The 20035-nt window shown below is 39.6% G+C and overlaps 1 protein-coding gene across 2 annotated transcripts in view; it reads left to right on the plus strand.

Moving 5' to 3' along the window:
• The first annotated feature begins 1059 nt into the window (after nucleotides 1-1059).
• The window catches only part of LOC106807428 (APOBEC1 complementation factor-like), a 95042-nt gene continuing 76066 nt past the window's right edge, over nucleotides 1060-20035 (plus strand). For both annotated transcript variants that reach the window (XM_014809751.1, XM_014809752.1), the window contains exon 1: nucleotides 1060-2099. In XM_014809751.1, coding sequence (XP_014665237.1) covers nucleotides 1386-2099 — 714 coding nt within the window. In that variant the 5' untranslated portion in view covers nucleotides 1060-1385. The remainder of the gene's footprint in view (nucleotides 2100-20035) is intronic.

The raw sequence follows: 20035 nt of genomic DNA on the forward strand, positions 1-20035 counted from the left end.
TAATAAGGCCCTCTAGGGAGAGAATTCGGTACCATGGGAGACGCGCTGTCCCTAGTCGCAGCCTCTTTCTTTCTTTCCACCCTAACGCTAACGCTAAAACAAATAGCTGATTAAAGTAAATTTTAAAGCATATATTAAAGTTAGTTATTGCATTAGTGCCTGTGTATTTCTGTCATCAGGTGTTAATTTTTGTTATTAAACAATAGCGAATTATAAAAGCTTTATATAATTTATAGGATTATTTATGGGATTTTGCGAACACCGCGCAACTGTGCTGCCTCTTATGAAGTTTTGCGTTACACGTTATTTCACACTTATAGATCGGGATACGATCACAAGAGCGATTATATTTACACCAACAACTACTGTTTAAACCAATGACAATTGTTTGATAAATGTGCATAACTCAAGCTAACAATAAAACAGAAAATATTGCAATCGTTCTTCTCGTAAGTAAATAAATAAGAAATGCCATAAGTGTGGTATGATCATCGAATGGCTATAAAAAGAGCCCTTTACTGCAAGTTATACTAATGTGAAAGTGTTCACTATAGGAAAGTGTTCACTACTAGTGCAGACCTGTGCGCGTAATCAGATCGGCTTGGCCGATGTCTGTTTTTTTGCTAATTATTCAATCACGGTATTTATACAACGGGCTTAAGTTAACGAACCTAGTGTAAACTCTCCATTTTAAGCCTGTCGTAGTTCATGCAGTTACCATCAACTCGTATAATTTTTATGCATATTTTATTTATTATCACTATAATCGCAGTGTATGCACTTTTTTTTAAAATTTATCAGCTTGTACGGCCCTGCATGATCAATGTTCACGTAGACATTGTTAGTACAACCCACTATTTTCACTTGTGTATGCTGTCGGAGGATCATTGGTGTGGGTCGGTGTAAATGTTGTAAAATAAAGTCCACACAATGGTGATATCCAAATATATATTTGTTGCTAGTCACATTTCCAATGCTACAATTTACAAACATTGTATGCAGAAGAAGCAAGGAAAAAATCTCAAGTGTTATGTTCAAGGACAATCTTATATTATCATAGCTAGAAACCATGCGCCTAATTAGCCATTAGTAGTTGTACGCTGTTGTATATGTGGACGTCACTACGTGGTTTTATAGTGGTACTAATATTCTTGCGTTTACTCAAAGGGGTTGTCTCGTCCTCGTCAGGGTCCGTCTCTTACCGTGTAACAGGATCGCCACGCCCATCCAGTTTACGGTAAATACTTTTAACCAATTGCGCACCAAAGCTAGTGATCACGTGAGGTAATTGCCTGGTAACGCGGCAATGACGCACCGATTTAGCAAACACGAGCAAGCAAAGTCCACTATACGCCTGCAGTGCGTTATATATATCGGCTAGGAGAATGACTATCGATCATTTATACTTACAAGATCAAGCCATGGCGGCTGCAGAAGGTATTACTACTAATGTGAAAAACGAAGCTGCGCTATTAGATCTTATGAACAGAACTGGATTTGCAATCGTTCAGGAGAATGGCCAAAGAAAGTATGGTGGACCTCCGCCTGTTTGGGACGGACCACCACCGCCACGTGGATGTGAAGTATTCATCGGTAAAATTCCACGCGACTTGTTTGAAGATGAGTTGGTTCCCGTCCTGGAAAAGGTGGGACAAATATATGAATTGCGGTTGATGATGGATTTCAGTGGGTCCAACCGTGGCTACGCGTTTTGTATGCTTACAAGCAAGGAAGATGCCTCGACCGCAGTCAAGCAATTGAACAATTATGAAATACGTAAGGGTCGGTACCTTGGTGTGTGCCCGAGTATTGATAACTGCCGGTTGTTTGTTGGAGGTATACCTAAAAACAAAATGAAAGACGAAATCCTTTCAGAGATGAAAAAAGTGACGGACGGAGTTGTCGACGTTATAGTCTATCCGTCAGCTACAGACAAGTCAAAGAATCGGGGTTTCGCTTTTGTTGAATACGATAGTCACCGTGCAGCCGCCATGGCTAGAAGAAAGCTGATACCCGGAAAAATACAGCTCTGGGGTCACCATATCATGGTAGATTGGGCAGAGCCAGAAAGAGAAGTCGACGCAGATGTTATGGGTCAGGTAAGCAGGAGATAAATAGTAAAATACTAATGATGCTAGGTGCAATGTTTCAGATGTATCTATCTATGTATCCAGTCATCGAAATCATACTCGGGCAAAGTAGTTTTGACTAATTAAAAAACCTTTCTGTGGATGCAAGGTGAAGGTTCGAGAGCTTCGAGAGCTTCGAGAGTGTGCTTCGAGAGACGTAGAATGGGCATAGCCATATTATATTACTATTAGTATTATACTATTACTATTAGTATTATACTATTACTATTAGTGACTATTACTAAGTATTAGTAACATATGATATATATGACATGTGCTCAAAATCGACGGGCACAATTGGAACTGAAAGAAGTGATTGCTATTAATAGTATTATATTATTATTATTATTATTATTATTATTATTATTATTATTAAATCTTTATTGCATGTAATTCCAATACAAATCCATGTTACCTCGGTATACATGTGAACTGGTTCCCGTTTCCCGTTGTCCATGGGGGATCTGACAGATGCAATACTCCAATAGGGTTGAGCGGTTGAGATAAACGCAGTGGCTATATATGCTCGGCAGCCGGGCACGGTCTTCGGTTTATGCCCGGCAGTTTTCCATAATACACATGTGTACACATGTATTTGCTTATTTAGCATATATATATATGTCATGTGGAGTTTTCAATAATGCCGGTATAGCCGATCTCCTAGAGCGCCGGCGTTACGTATGTAAGGTCGCTTGTTCGAATCCCATCGGTTTTTTAATTATTTTCCTGTTTTCTGTATTTTTCTATCTTTATCCATTTAACAATTTTTTCCCAATTAACTCAAATATTTACATGATTTTTCTACAACAATTAAATTAAATTTTTCATTGTTTTATTTAAAGGGACAGTAGCCTCTAGGATTTTACTGCATACAACTGTACTTACTGTATAACAAATCGTCTATACCCACATGTATTTGTCACCAGATACTTAATTAATTATTTACACATCAACGCTACGAAATTTGAACGGCGCCATGACACCCGCGATCGTGCTGCCACCCTGAAAAAGTTGCGTATTTGCATTTTTATTTTGCAGGTAAATGACCGAGGGCTAATCACAAAAGTGCAATTATATTTATACCTAAATGCTATTTAACCGAACGATATTCATTTTAGGGCAAATTTATCCATATTAAAACTGAAACTATATGTCGTTTATAAGATATTACAATCCTTTTGCTTTTAAATGAATAAATAAGAAATACCCTCGGTCTGTAGCCCTTTGCTGGAAAGTGGTTTTGCGCAACTTCTCAGATCGTGCGCTTTGAGTGGCGCCACCGTCGTTGTAATCAAACTGTAGTCGTTAGTTTTAAAACATTAAAAAAAAATATTTCTAATGGTGATTGAACCATGAAACTTTTTATGTAGCACAATTATAACCTAAATTAGCTGAAAATAACCCTAGAACCTAGAGGCTACTGTTCCTTTAATTAAATTTATTAGTGTTAATTAAATTTAAATAGGGTTAGGTTTAGGGTTATTCAGAAAGATCTAAACGTCAAGAGAGGTCAAACCAGGTCAAAGAGAGGTGAAACTGCCAGGCATTTAGGAAATCGAAGACCGTGCCCGGCTGCCGGGCATATAGCCACAGCGTAAAATAATTTCATGAGTAACGCAGTACAAAACAGCACCGTACAACAAAAAGAAAAAGTATAATACAAAAACTACAGTACTTTCTGTACAAATGAAGTGATTATCATTAAGGTACACTATAAAATTAATTCAACACTCGCTCATACAAGTCATACGTACTTCATTACACGCACGCGCTCACTCGTATGAACCCACACTTCACGCACGCACGCACACACACACACACACACCGACGCACGCACGCACACACGCACACATACATATTATTATTCAATCAGAATACATGACAATAAATTAGTTATTCTTTTATAGATCTGCTATATATATTGTTAAAATTGTAGTTGTTAACAGTTATTTAAACGTGCTAAGTGAAGGGCTTTTTTTGCATCTAGTGGGAGTGTATTGATTCCATTGGTTAATTGCCTCCTTAGTAAGTGAGTTGTGACCATACATATTATTTCTTATTTGTTTTAATTTCAGTTTCCTTGAATTTAGTGTAATATTTGTCAGGTATGGTAGGTGATTATTTCTGAGTGGTGTGGATACATGACCATAAGTTACTTGCATATTTTGAGTTGAAATATGTTTAAATTATGCTACATAAAAATTTATTCAATATTCATCAGAAATATTTTTTTTAAGTTTAAAACTAACGGCTGTATCGTTGTTTACAACGACGGTGGCGTCACTACTAGCCCATCACACAGGGTGTTTCTTTCTTATTAATTTAAGAGGAGAAGGATTGCAATATCTTATAAACAACTTTTAGATTCAGTTATAATATGGACGACTCTGTCCTAAAATAAAAATCGTTCAGTTAAATAGCAGTTAGGTATATATATAATTGCACTTAAATTGTGATTAGCGGTCAGTCTGTATAACGTGCAAAATAAATTGGGGGGGGGGGAGGGGCGCAATTTTTAATTTGAACAAGAAAACTTGGAAAAGTGATGAGAATCAGTAACATGTATTATACACACAGTAGTAAACAGTGCAAAACAAACAGTAAACAGGGCTAAACAAGCACATACATGCACACACGTACACGTATGCGAACGACGTTACGCACACGCAGGCATTCAACACCCCGAGTAACCGATTGTAATCGATCATCGGTTACTTGGGTCCAACCGATGATCGATTACGAAATTACAACCGATTGACAACACTAGTAGTAACTAGTAACACTTTAAGGTGGTGGATGTATTTGTATATATAATAGTACAAGTGTGTGATATTTAATTAGGTATTTTTATTGGAGGCACTTTTAGTTGTTCTCTAATTCTAGTAGCTGCTCCTGCCTGTCCAGATGTAAAGATTTTGTGGGAATAACCTTTTGTTATTATGCGTAAAGCACAATTTTGTAACTATAGTGTGTTTAGTCTATCAAGAGCTGATTTGGAGAGATTTTCGCAGCAGTGTAGAACCATAATTATTAATATATATATATGAGGTGCGGCAGGCGAAGTGACGAGTATTTTTGCAACTTTATCTCTGTGTGTAGTTGTCCCTGTATCTGTCTAAGGAAGCTAATAGTAATACTTGAAGTTGAACTTATCTCGTCTACTATGGTCATTCCATGATGACTGCTGATCTATTTTCATACTTAGAAATGTTACTTTTCTTGCTAGTTATCGAAGAGGTTAGAACTGCGGGTGAAGTGCGTTTTTCTGTAGCGGATAGGGTAGTATCTCACTGGGCTGCGACAGCTCGCGACTAGTTGGAGCCACAAAATTGCGAGATAATATGCGAATTAGCGACAATTTTCACTTGGAATCACAGTGACACTGAATTGGTACTTACGACACGTTCGCGTACATGTATTTGGGCCAAAATTCGCCGAGAGTTTGCATACATGTCGCGCGACATTCTCGCAACAAAATTGGAATTTTTTTGCACTTGCGACTGCGTTAAATGCATGACATTGACAATTGAGAAATCTGGACCATATAAATACGGGGCCTCTCCCCGGTCCAGCGATCATTTTGTCATCAGACGTCAAGCGAGATGGACCTCAGAGAAGAAGTGCAGAAACTGCTGGATGAGGACCCCAATCAGTCATAATTTAGTTTAATAGGTCGCTAACCCCTCACAAAGTTGTCTCTCATTTCTCGCACTTTCTGACTCACGGAAACTAAATTGAGAAGGGTTTGAGACGGGTTCGAGACACCCGCGACGACTCTGTGACTATTTTGAGAGAAAATTTTTCGCGTGAATTTTTCAAAATTCCAGCGACACGAGAGCGAGGCCCTGCGACTCACGCGAGGAAATTGAGAACCCCTGCGAACGTTTCGAGAAATTTTGGAATCTCTCTCGCGAATGCCGTTCGCAATTTGTCGCCAACAGTCGCAGCCTGGGCAGTGAGATACTACCTATAGCTTTGACCAAGGGCTCTTCGGTCATTTGCTTATGAATAATTCAATTACCTGACACATAACCAGCTATACACTGCCCACCATTTCATTAGGAAGAATCCCTGTCAGATATAAGCGGCCTTGGTCCTTTAATCTCTTTCCCGTCGGATCCAGCCCTGGCATATGTTGATGTTACACAAGCTCCGTGTATAAAGCAACTGCGCTGTATGATATGATTACGATTAGTGATAATACGGTTACCAGACGCCCAGCTCCCAGGCTACGCGTCCGGTCATATATTTCTTATGTGAATTACCCAACTATATTTTTTTCAGTAAAAAACAATAAGAAATAAATTTTTACCATAATATTACTTCCCTTTAGGTATTTTATAAAAAAAATGTGTTTTTGCAACATTTGAAGCAATAGTAAATCCAGTAAAATCAATGATTTGAAAGGGGGCGTCGTCTAATCGTGATGTGGATTTGGTAATCTGTGCTGAGCTTTGTAATGCTTTGTAATGCTGTTGTTCTCCCTACGTTGTGCAAACCGGGCGCGCCCGCCCTGTTTGGGAAAACTCCCCCCTGTTTCAATCGTTGTGCCCCGTTTAAATTACCTCCGCCCCGATTAAATTCCACCACAATAAAAGTTTGACAGCGCGGGCATCGATCGTCAAGAATTCCCATTCGACCAGGACCCCGGACGCGTGTATTTTTACCGTACCACTAATGCGTAAACGTCCTACACTACGCATGCACTGCAGAGCACACACAAGTACAAACAGTCAACCTGTCCCTAACACAACACTAACTGTACAACGACTCGACTATCTTATATACACAAGTACCCCAAATACCGTCTATGGTGTGGTGCGCGATTTACGCATATAATTAGTGGTACGCGTAAAAAAACACGCCCCCGCGACCCCCCCTAGTTTCCCTCCCTTTTCCCCACCCTCTCCCTTTCTCCCCCTCCCCCTCCCCTCCCCCTGTTTCAATTTCATCCTGGGGAGAACTCTGTAAGTGTAATGGATGACCGGACGCGTAGCCACTTCGCTAATAAAATTAATACCTATTAGGCTTAGCTAGTATTACATACACTACAGCTCAGGTATATGTATGACAGAGCGACCAGTATGGAGTCAATGAGACTGGCTGGCGCATACGTCGTTCAGAATAAATACCTGCGGTAATCAGATAACCATGCAGTGTCAGTCTAGAGTTCCAAGTGTGAGTTGTAAAATGTACATAAATTCTGCGATTAACGAGGGTTCGTAACGTTAGCAGGTGAGAACCAAACAGGGTTGTGTAAAGGGTCAAAATGCTCTAATCTGTGATGCCGGACCAGAACATACGGCGTAAAGGCCCCGTCTCACACGCGATACACGTCGCGCGCGCACGGAACGCTCACGGAAACGGCAGTCGTCCACCGCTACTCTGGCAAAAGTTCAAATGGGTGCAACATCCATCAGGAGTGTTGCCAAAACTTTAATTCATAATGTCATAATAAAACATATTGGCAATTCCGACGAGTCAGTCGCATTACACTTTTATGTGTCAATTCTATAATTTTGTGTGGGTATCAGCTTTTAACCAAGCATTGAGTCTTCTGTCAAGTTTATACACTGATTTTCAACTTGACACCCAAAGCTTTCAAGAATGCTATTGGATAAATGTTGCAGCTTTGTTACTGTGAAACGAACGCCATGACATCGTAAAAATCGCGTCGATTCGCATCGCGAAAAAGGACATGGCAAAAAATCCACTTAATATGCAACAATTCAAAAAGTTTCGTCAAAACCAAAACATCTTTTAAGCAGTTTTATTACATGGCAAACACATGACGGCCACACAGCAATCTACAAATAAGGTATTTTACTATTTGCGTAAGCAAACCTTAAAAGATCGTTTGTGATAGAAAAAACCCGCTGGTTCAGTCCGCATTACGGTCAGTTCGCATTACAGTTTGTCCATCAAGTAGCCATCACTATATGGACGCCACTAATGTAGTTCTCTTTTGACAAAATAGAGATTAATTGTGTAAACATCTTAAACAAATCCACAGAGATAAGGAAAATAAACATTTAACTGACTTCTAGCAGCAGGTTATCCCTTAAAAATCCTATTAGACAAGCCAAGAATATGTACTTTTCAACACAATACAGCGTAGGCGTAGCTCTCAGAAGCAGTGTTTGGGCTGCGCTTAAGTTTCCAGATATCGGTAATCATGGTTGTAATTTTATATCTTGGGGCATCAGCATTATCGGATATAACTTGAACATGAACATTCAAGAATAAATTGCCTAATAATCAAACGATAATAACAGATTTAAAACTTTAAACGGATTTTAAACACATAACCATCGCCATTACACAAACGTAATATACGATGAAAGTTCATACCTTTATAAAGGTTCGCAAATGCAGTATGGCTCGAAACATCGCGAAACTCGCATCAATAACTATGGCGGGTCCAAGGATGACGCGTCACACGATCTCAACGTGACGATGCAGCTGACCCACAAGTCAGAAGGCAAGGGAGCATAAGTACGTGTACTGCTACTGGTACCTGTACTGTACATGTACTGTCTTGTACTGTACCTAACAGGTCCATTGTCATGTACTCCCATAATAACATCAAATTGTCAAATATACATGTATTAGGCGAAGCATACATGTAAGTGGCGCATATAATTCCAAGTAATTGGGAAATGGAATTTAAAAGGTGGTGTGCGAATTTGAAGTGACCACGGTTTGTTGGCTAATCCATTAGGTATCACAGTGATATTTTTTAAAGTGCACGAAATTTTAAACTTTGTGATTTATTATAAGGCTCATGAAAAAAACATTTTGAACCTCATTGTCAAATCTTGAATAATACTTTTTGAGATTATCTTATTTAAAAAGTATGGCAACAGGGTGCAGATTTTGTTAAATTAACGCAGAAGTGATAATCGAGCTAATATTTGCACAGTCATATGCTGCAGAAATGCACGCCTTACAGTGACATTGAACTGAGTCATCTTAAACTACCTATGGCATACAATCTCTCATCAATTTTCAGTTTATTTTTTTTTATGATTTTTTGAAAGAGCCTTGTAAAGCAAATTTATTGCCATGTGCTAACAATGCACATTTTACTAGTTGCGCGCAAGTTTCCATGCCATTTTCAAATCCACAATGAAATTCAAAAAACGTCTACGGTACCAGAAGTAATCTTTGGAGACCAGCAACTAGGTAATCAAGTTTAAAGAGACTGCTGAATATGGACCATGAGAAATTGCTCCACTAATTTTTAAACTGGTATCCAACATTAGCCCCGCGCAAACGCACCGCGCACCAGTGCGCGGCGCGCTGTGCTCTAAAACGCTGGCGCAAGTGCCATTTTTAACAAACAAAAATGCACGCAAATCATCACAAGGATAAATGAATTGTCCATCGATTTCTCATTACATCATTATTGAGAATACATGTTTACTAGTCTAGATAAGCTATTCAGTCGTTTCGTCATAAATTGTTTAAATTCAAAGACCTCAGTGAGTAAAGTGAGTACTACACTGGTCAGCTGTACGCTGCTGCTGTAGATCGACTAGCAACACATAAACAAAACATAAACACCACTCGCGCCGCCCAGTGTGTTGACCGGCAAGATCGATAAGAAAGATACAGCGCTGATTATTTGCGTCTTCAGTTCTATTTCCCAAACTGCAAAAATTATCATAAAACAAATAAAATACGACCGTAGAGGACTCATATAGTAAATAATTTCTAAGTGGCAGTGACCGAGACCAAAAAAATTAAAGTCACCCCTCCAAGAGGTATAACAAGCTGGGACTGCGTCTCATTTTAAACCGTCTCGATCCTAGTAATGAAAAGACATGCTTGTAGTTGCCCAGCAACCTTGTACCAACCATGCCGAATTAACCCTGTTGTTTACGGTAAATTGAAAAAAATGACGCATTTTCAGTTAACGTTGCTTATTTGTGAATTACACCCATTATATTTTATAATTGACGGTCTTATCAATGTAAGTTTCATTGAAATAGTATATGTAGGCAATGTATTCTTGAGGAGTTTTATGCTGTGATGCTAAAGGGGTTAAGGGCCAAGAATTATTCCCAAGATTTGGCATTATTTTGGCGATGTTTGACCAAAATAAGTGTATATTTTCTTTGGCCACTACTAAACCAATACATGTTTGACTCATCGTGTCAGATCTGCACATGTATATCAGTGGCCTAGATGTGGCTAGTTGATAAAAAAAATTAGTTTTACCATGGTAAACGGTAGAACATGCGTACATTAACACCCTGTTTACGGTAACATCGTGAAAAAACTAGACATTTTCATTACTTTGTTTATTTATGAAATCAGCCCCATTATATTTATATTAATTGAGGTATATGCCATGTATTCATTGTCAATAGAATATGTAGCAACTGTTTTTGAGGCAGTTTTATGCTGCCTAAGGGTAAGGCTAAGGGGCCAAAATTGATACCCCACGTTTGCATTTTTGGCATTTCGACTCAAAATAATGTATATTTTCTTGCCACTATTCCAGCGCAATACATGTTATCACTGTGTCAAAGATTCTGACTTATTCATGGCGCTAGATGTGATATTTGATCAACAAAAAATCCAGTTTCCAGAATGGTAAACGCGTTACAACATAGTGCGATTAACCCCTTATTTGCTGACAGACCTTAAAACTAACTTTTTTCAGTTTACTTGCATATTTTAATAAAATCAGCCATGCAGATGTTTAAACTATAGGTTTTATCAATGTTTTTGCAATTGAAATATAGATAAAGCCAATGGCATTTGTAGTGCAGTTCTCATGCTGTTAAAAGATTAAGGGCCCCGAAAATATCCCAAAAAAATCTGGCAATTTGTTGCATAATTTTGACCATAATAAAGAACGTTTCCATGCATACTGCCACCCATATACATGGTAGCAACAGTAATCATAGGCTCTACGCTGACTGACAAAGGCCTATCCATCAGTCTGGATGTAGCATTCTGTTATAAATAATCAGTGAAGGCATGGTGAAGGCTGAGTAGCAACATGTACATGAACCCTGTTTACAACAATGCGTAAATGGTTACATAACACGTGTGGGCATGACGTCAATAGCCATTTTCAAACAACAAATCATTGTGCCACTTTCTTTTCTGGTATGGTGTTCTGCATTTCATGTTCAAACATGGAAAAAGCATCGATGCACTCTAGTCCAGCAAGGAACAAGGACATTTCTCCACTCAAGCAGATCTTTGTCTGTGCTGAGAAATGTGTCAGGTCCGAACCTTCACTGAGAGCCTGATGCTGAGTTGAACATCGTCTGTGTTGTATGCCTCCATCATCACAAGCGGAACCAACCATTGGCGCAACCGGTTCATCAACTCTTGTTGGGGATGTGACTCTGCCACCAATCCGTTGTTTGTACTTTAGCGCGCAGGACATGTTGTTGGAAGGCAGCTTCTGTTGAGGAAGCATGCGATGCATGACTTGCTGTCATTGTACGCCATGATTGTACCGCAACTCATGTCAAGTGTGTCCATTTGCGGTTCTTCCCGTGAAGGAGGTAAGTGTGTAGGCTACGGGCTACCGTGTAATGCTCTCCCTTTATGTCGTCTTCGATGGACATGACGAGGTTTGTCAGACTATCCGCGATTGTTTCACAAGATGCAGTTTCGATACGCCGTGTCTTTCCTATCCTGTTCATCTGAATACATGTGGTGACCGCCTACATCCTGTGCAGGGCATGAGCAGCAGGGAGACCACTCCGCAGATTCGTTGGGCCAAGTTTATTCGCAATTGTATAAACAGAATGCATCTTTCCTTTCCTGAATGACAGCATACATATACACATAGTCAGCCAGTTGTCCTCTTGCTGACATAGTAAACCAGCAAGACCAAGACATCTGTGTGTCACAGCGGATTATGATTCTATCATGGTCCTTTGATAGTGACAGGCATGCAGGATCATCTGTGTATTGGCCTCCTCCTGGTCACTGTACAGTGATTCAACAGATGACGCTCCAGATGGAGCAACCACCTTCACAAAGAGTTCCTTCACTAAATCCTCCTGCCAAGATAATGGATTTGTCGTTGGAACATATTTCCTGCATTCTCCAAGATATACTGTGAGATGTAATTCGCAAGGCTTGCCTTGTTTGCGACTCCCTTGAGAACCTTCTGTAGTTAGGTACTTGCCTGCTCCCCTGGATTTATAAGTAGGTAACAAACGGAAGAACCCCACCGCTCGCGTTCTGTGGTCTTGATGAATGACACGTTATCATACCGATCGAAGTCCACATCTCTGAATATCTTGCAAATGCTCGCCAGGAAAACCATTACAGATGCATTCCTCCCCAGCCTCATCGTACTTTGCCCACCAGTGTTCCGGTCTGCTCCACAGAATCTGCTGTGCTTGCTGTAGATGGCAAAGTCTCTGTATGAGTATGTGATGCTGCCCAACTCTCAGATATGTGCACTAGCCCCAACGAAGTGTAAAAGATGGTGACAAGTCAGATGGTGAGGCATTGATGAAGGGTAGATATCGTATCGTAGTAACGGGGACAGTCTGGTACTGAGGGCGTTGAATCCACTCCACGCCGGAAGCTAGATTCACCATGCTGCACAGGTCTTGCACTTGCCATATGAAATCTTTCATTATGACCTTATCCGACGTTTCATCTCCCACTTGATAGTTACAGGGGCTATGGCTTCTTTGCAGACCTGCGGTAGCCTTGGAGTTGTTGTTCCTATACTGCTCAGTGTCAAGGATTTCTGCTTTTGTTACAAGGAATCAAGGACATATCATGACTGAGTGGAGATCGTTGGTACAAACAAACAGGCCATGGCATGTGTAGTGTGCGTTTCCCAATCAACTGTCTCCTCATTATGATCAAAGTTGTCGATTGCAGCATCAAGGACTGATCAAGGTTTCTAGGATCAAACTGTGAAATCTCCACGAGGAACCTGCACTTTAGATGGTAACTGAAAGTTGATAAAGAGCTACTGATGTTAAGAACTTTCTCAACGTCATTATAGTTTATGGAATATCCCCTGTACTGAGAACGTCTATAAGCGCCTTACTCCCATATTCATGTGGCATCTGAACACAAAGGCTAAATGTAATGGGTGTTTGCATCTACAGGGACTGAGAAATGATACTGTGACAGATACCAGGCACGTCTCATGTCAGCATCACTTGATGCTCACAGTGTCTAACATTGTCAAAGATTCCTTCGAGGTGCACCATGCTATGAAATCGTACAATGTCTCTGGAACAAAGTTCTTACATTGTCTACATTTCAAGTCTCCGCTGGAGCATAGTGGATAGTTTGAAAGGTTATCCCAGACATTGCACTGCGAAGGATACCAGCAGCCCGATGAGGACGACACATATCCGATGTACATCACTTCCATCTTCACTGGTAAATTCACATTCACGGATTCATTGATTTCGATGTTCAGTCAAGCACTTTCTTATATTAACCATCACATATAAAATATATATGAGGCTGATTTCATAAAATAAGCAAGTAACTGAAAATGACATTTTTTCAGATGTTACGAAAAAAAAAAAATCGGGTTAATGTATGATGTTGTACGCGGTTTACCATGCTGAAACTGATTTTTTATCAATAGCACATCTAGGCCCATGAATACACAGTCAGATCTGACACAGTGATAACGATGTATTGGTTTAGTAGTGCAAGAAAATATACATTATTTTGGTCGAAATCGCCAAAAAATGCCAAATTTGGGGTATAATTTGGCCCGCTTAACCCCCTTAGCAGCATAAAACTCGCTCAAATACATTGCTACATATCTATTTCAATAAAATACATTGATATAACCATCAATTATAAAATATAATGGGGCTGATTTCATACAATAAGCATGTAACTGAAAATGTCATTTTTCAGATGTTACCGTAAACAAGCGGGTTAATTCGCATGTTGTACAAGGTTGCTGCAACTACAACATGTCTTTTCATAAACTAGGGATCCAGACGGTTAAAATGAGACCAGTCCCAGCTTGTTATACCTTCGGTAGGGGTATCTCCTTAAATAGAGCCCTTTTTCAGCTTTGGTCACTGCACTATTCGTGGAAGAAGTGATTAGTGTCGACGCTCGACTAGCTTGATCAGTTGCCGGCAAAGACGTTACCTTCCATCGCTGCGCGCATGATTGTAACGCGCTGTGTTGATGCTTCGTTCGTATACCTTATATTCAGCCGCTATGCGCTGCTACGCCATCTCTCGGTGAATATTAGCTCATTGCTTATCGGGCTCTTCGTTAAATTCTCTCCATTTTGATATGAAAATCACGAAAAATAGTTCGACGTTTCGATGAAAATTACCCGATTAAAATCCTTAACCGTAATTTTAGAGGAATATTTTATTACCTACCCCAACATATTTCACATGAAATTAAAGCTAAAACCCTGCTCTGTGTGACTGTTATGTTTTCTAAATGATTACTACATCGGCGTAAAAGCACCTGGGACTAGAGCAGCCCCTTGCAACGATGGCTTTTCACAATGGCTGGCGAAAGACGTAATATATGCCCAGCTAGCAGAGTGTTCAGGGTCTAATACCTCTGTGAGTGAATGGTATATTTTAATGAAAATATCATAAATCAAGAGTCTATACACTCAGCCTTCAAATGGTATATAATTTTCCCATTAAAATAATAATCTTGGTGCTAATTTCGCCTGTTGAAAGGGAAGCTTTTTCTCACTCGCGGTGCAGCAGGAACCGCAATAATGTGCTTTACTGTGATACCTACTATCATAGGTTCTTCAATGATGCGAACTACTTGCTGCTTCAAGTAAAAAGTTATGTCATCCTTTGGATTTGGCCATTTCCAGATTTGACCTGCTCGATGCATGACAGACACACAGAAATCTCCTTGACCACCAATCTCCATGACTTTACCTGGATACACTTCACCATCATATTTCACGACACACTGGTCACTGACCAACGTTTAGGCCTACATGTTCATCAACAGTGTTGTCCACATTCTGCTCACTTGCTTTTTCATTACTGCCTGTGTGCTCTGCCTCTACCTGTGTGTGCTCTTATCATCAGCAGTTATGAGGGAGGCTACAACTTCGCCATCTTCAACCTGGATGAAATGCTTCTGTGCAATGTCTTTGATTTGTTTAGCTTTTTCAAATGTCGCATCCAGGTCAAGATTTTTAGTTCTTGCAATTGATGTCAGCTGCTGTGAGTTTATGTACCTTAATTGACCTTGGGCATGTTGGATGCGGCACTTGCAAAGGTTGCTGCATTTCTGACGCTATGCTTCCGCAATCTTACAGCATCCCACACAAACAATGCTGCCCTCTATCCATTCATTAGTGACATCTCTGCAGCTGTCCATATCTCTGCTGCCCTCTATTTAGTCATGACTAAGATCTCTGGCTTTGCTGATCTCTTTGCATCCTCTTCTTGAAATCAGATTTGGTCAGTCGCATTACAGTACACTGGTCAGTCTCATTACCGGTTAGTCGCATTACAATTCTCGTTGGCTCGTTATTAAATAATGCTGACTAAAGCTTTCAATTCCTTAGTCATTTCAGACTTGGTATTAGGTGTAGAAGCATATTTGAAATGCCAATAAAATAATCAGTGGATTTTTGCTATAATTGAAAACAAATCATCTTTCGGTCAGTCGCATTACACCACATTGAAGCTTTAACAGGTACACTCACTGTACGGCTTGAATGGAAGAGGCAACTTGGAATTTATTTTGGATTGTAATAGATGGGTCAAGGTACTAATCAAACATATTAAACTTTTGATGGAAGAATCTTTTTTGGAGAAAATATACAACTGAGAAGAAATCTCCTTGGCATGCTCACTTTTAATGCGTCTAAGAACAGTTTGGGAAAACAGGTCTGCCTTTGCACAATGCGACACAGAACCCTTAAAAAAAGTTGATTTCTGTTTACTTACATATATGTTAACTATAAAGTTGTGACATAGATTATATTTTTTGGTGTCTTGTCCATGTTTGCTTGTAATTGCCCTAATCCGTGCCCCTACCAGTGTCAGAATTGCATTGAAATGTTCTTTTCTCATTCTAAAATAACGCTAGTACGTCACTGAATCTTCAAGCTCCAGTTCTCTTACTAAATTATTAAAAACACCACGCGAATCACGTCGCAGCACCCACGCACGTGCCCATGTACGTCTCTCTCTCGCTGCTGTCTGTCGACGACGCCGACGCATATTTATTAAATATATTCCAATAACTTGAGGAACGGCTATCGTGGTGTCAATGGGCGCTTTCATTTTGAACAGGTCACGTAATCAGTTCATACAGTGGTATGTTGCTGACAGATGGTTGCATTGTCGCCGGGTCCCGCACACGTGTGCGCCCGGCTTTATGTATCGTCACATTGTGTCAGAGATAAGAAGTCAGAGAAACTCCTAACTTTACCATGTGTTTGTCAACGGTCTACAAGAAAAAGTTAAGACTAAAATGAAGACTAGCCTATAGTGTAGCATCGCAAACCAACGCAAAAATTTATCGCTGGAGATAACAACAACGCTCCATAGGGTCGGTTAGTTGATTTCATGACAAGAGCAAATAAAAAGGTTGAGTAATGTAAACATCTAAGGAACCAGCCAAATCAGGCAAAGATAGGGTTGAGTTTTTAGCTCACCTTGACATCGTCAAGCTGAGCTATTGCCATGGGTCGTCGTCCGTCGTACGTCCATCCGTCCGTCCGTCCGTCAACATTTGGCTACGGTCAACGATAACTCAGGAACCGTTTGACCCACATGTTTGAAATTGGGTATATTTGTTAATGCTATGCTCTCATATTAAAGCCGCACAATGCGCATCCAAACGCAAATTTCTCCAGTACTAGACTAGCATATACTTCGTGTCATGCATAATCACACTACCTTATGACAAAATAAACTCTAGTTGCTCCCATTTCACTGCGCGTTTGCTTAAAACCCACAAGAAAGAGGAAATTTCATCCTGGGGAGAACCCTGTAAGTGTAATGGATGACCGGACGCGTAGCCACTTCGTAATAAAATTAATACCTATTAGGCTTAGCTAGTATTACATACACTACAGCTCAGTGGTATATGTATGAGCAGAGCGACCAGTATGGAGTCAATGAGACTGGCTGGCTGCATACGTCGTTCAGAATAAATACCTGGCGGTAATCAATAACCATGCAGTGTCAGTCTAGAGTCCAATGTGAGTTGTAAAATGTACATAAATTTGCGTTTAACAGGGTCGTAACGTTACAGGTGAGAACCAAAGGGTTGTGTAGTCAAAATGCTCTATCTGTGAGCCGGACCCAGAACATACGGCGTAAAGGCCCGTCTCCACACACGCGGCGCGGCACGGAACGCCACGGAAACGGCGTCGTTCACCCCTACTGGCAAAGTTCAAATGGGTGATACTCCATCAGGAGTGTTCCAAACTTTAATGTCATTAATTGTCATAATAACATATGGGCAATTCCACGGTCAGTCGCATTACACTTTTATGTGTCAATTCTATAATTTGGTGGTATCAGTTTTACAAGGGTGAGTCTTTCTGTCAAGTTTATACACTGATTTCAACTTGACACCCAAAGCTTTCAAGTAATGCTATTGGAAATGTTGCAGGCTTTGTACTGTGAACGAACGCCATGACATCGTAAAAATCGGTCAGTCGCATTACGCGAAAAAGACATGGCAAAAAATCCACTTATATCACAATTCAAAAGTTTCCTCAAACCAAAACACTTTTAGCAGTTTTATTACATGCAACACATGACCGCCACACAGAAGTCTCAAATAAGGTATTTACATTTGGTAAGCAACTTAAAAGTATCGTTTGTGGATAGAAAAAACCCTGGTTAGTCGCATTACGGTCAGTCGCATTACAGTTTGTCCATCAATTAAGCCATCACTATATGGAGCCACATGTATGTTCTCTTTTGACAAAAATAGAATTATTCGTTGTAAACATCTTAAACAAATCCACAGAGATAAGGAAATAACATTTAGACTGACTTCAGCACAGGTTATCCCTTAAAAATCCTATTGACAAGGCCAAAATATGTATTTTCAACACATACACGTAGGCTAGCTCTCAGAACAGTTTTGGCTGCTTAAGTTTCCAGATATCGGTATATGGTTGTAATTTTATATCTTTGGGGCATCACATTTTGGTATATAACTTGAACATGAAATTCAGAATAAATTGCTAATTAATTCAAACTGATTAAAAACAGATTTTAAAACTTTAAACAGATTTTAAACATAACCCATCGCCAGTACACAAACGTAATATAGATGAAAGTTCATACCTTTATAAAGTTCGCAAATGCAGTATGGCTCGAACTCGCCGAAACTCGCTCAATAATATGGCGGGTCCAAGATGACGCGATCACGTGGACGATCAGCTGACCCACAGTCACGAAGCAAGGGAGATAAGTACTGTACTGTACTGTACTGTACTGTACTGTACTGTACTGTACTGTACTCTAACAGTCCATTGGTCATGTTACTCCCATAATACACAATTGTCAATATACATGTATAGGCGAACATACATGTAGTGGCGCATATATTCCAAGTTATTGGGAATGAATTTAAAAGTGGTGTGCGAATTTGAAGTGACCACGGTTGTTGGCTATCATTAGGTATCACAGTGATATTTTTCAAGTGCATGAAATTTTTAAACTTTGTGGATTTTATTATAAAGCTCATGAAAAGAAACATTTTGATACCTCATTTGTCAAATTTGAATGTATACTTTTTGAGATATGCTTATTTAAAAGTAATGGGAAAGGGTCGATTTTGTTTAAATTAACGCATAAGTGATAATCAGTAATATTTGCACAGTCATATCTCAGAAATGCACCCTTCAGTGACATTGAACTGATGTCATCTTAAACTACCTATGGCATACAACTCTCCTATTTTTTTCAGGTTTATTTTTTTTTAATGATTTTTTGAAAACCCTTGTAAAGCATATTTTGCCATGTGTAACAATGCACATTTTTACTAGTTGCGCGCAAGTTCTCAATGCATTTTCAAATCCACATAAATTCAAAACCGTACGGTACACAGAAGTAATCTTTGGAGACCAAGCAATAGGTATCAAGTTTAAAAGACTGTGAATATGGACCATGAGAAATGTCCACTAATTTTTTAAACTGTATCCAAACATAGCCCCGCAACGCACCGCGCGCGCGCGCTGTGGCTCTAAACTGCCGCGCAAGTGCATTTTTAACAAACAAAAATGCACGCAATTCATCAAGGATAAAATGTAATTTCCATATTTCTCATTACATAAATTTTGAAATCCATGTTTACTTGTCTAGATAACTATTCAGTCGTTTCGTCATAAATTGTTTAAATTCAAAGACCTCAGTGAGTAAAGTGAGTACAACACCAGCTGTACGCTGCTGTAGATCGACTAGCAACACATAAACAAAACATAAACACCGACTCGCGGCCCGCCAGTGTGGACCGGCAAGATCGATAAGAAAGATACAGCGCTGATTATTTCGTCTTCTAGTTCTATTTTTCCCAAACTGCAAAATATCATTAAAACAATAAATACGACCGTAGAGGATATATAGTAACTAATTTCTAGTGCAGTGACCGAGACCCAAAAAATTAAGTGCACCCCTACCGGAGGTATAACAAGCTGGGACTGGTCTCATTTTAACCGTCTGGATCCCTAGTTTATGAAAAGACATGTTGTAGTTGCAGCAACCTTGTACAACATGCCGAATTAACCCTTTGTTTACGGTAACATCTGAAAAAATGACATTTTCAGTTACTTGCTTATTTTGTGAAATTAGCCCCATTATATTTTATAATTGATGGTTATATCAATGTATTTCATTGAAATAGATATGTAGCAATGTATTTGAGGCAGTTTTATGCTGCTAAAGGGGTTAAGGGGCCAAAATTAT

This window comes from Priapulus caudatus, unplaced genomic scaffold (assembly GCF_000485595.1).
Source record: "Priapulus caudatus unplaced genomic scaffold, Priapulus_caudatus-5.0.1 Scaffold214, whole genome shotgun sequence".
Lineage (NCBI taxonomy): Eukaryota > Metazoa > Priapulida > Priapulimorpha > Priapulimorphida > Priapulidae > Priapulus > Priapulus caudatus.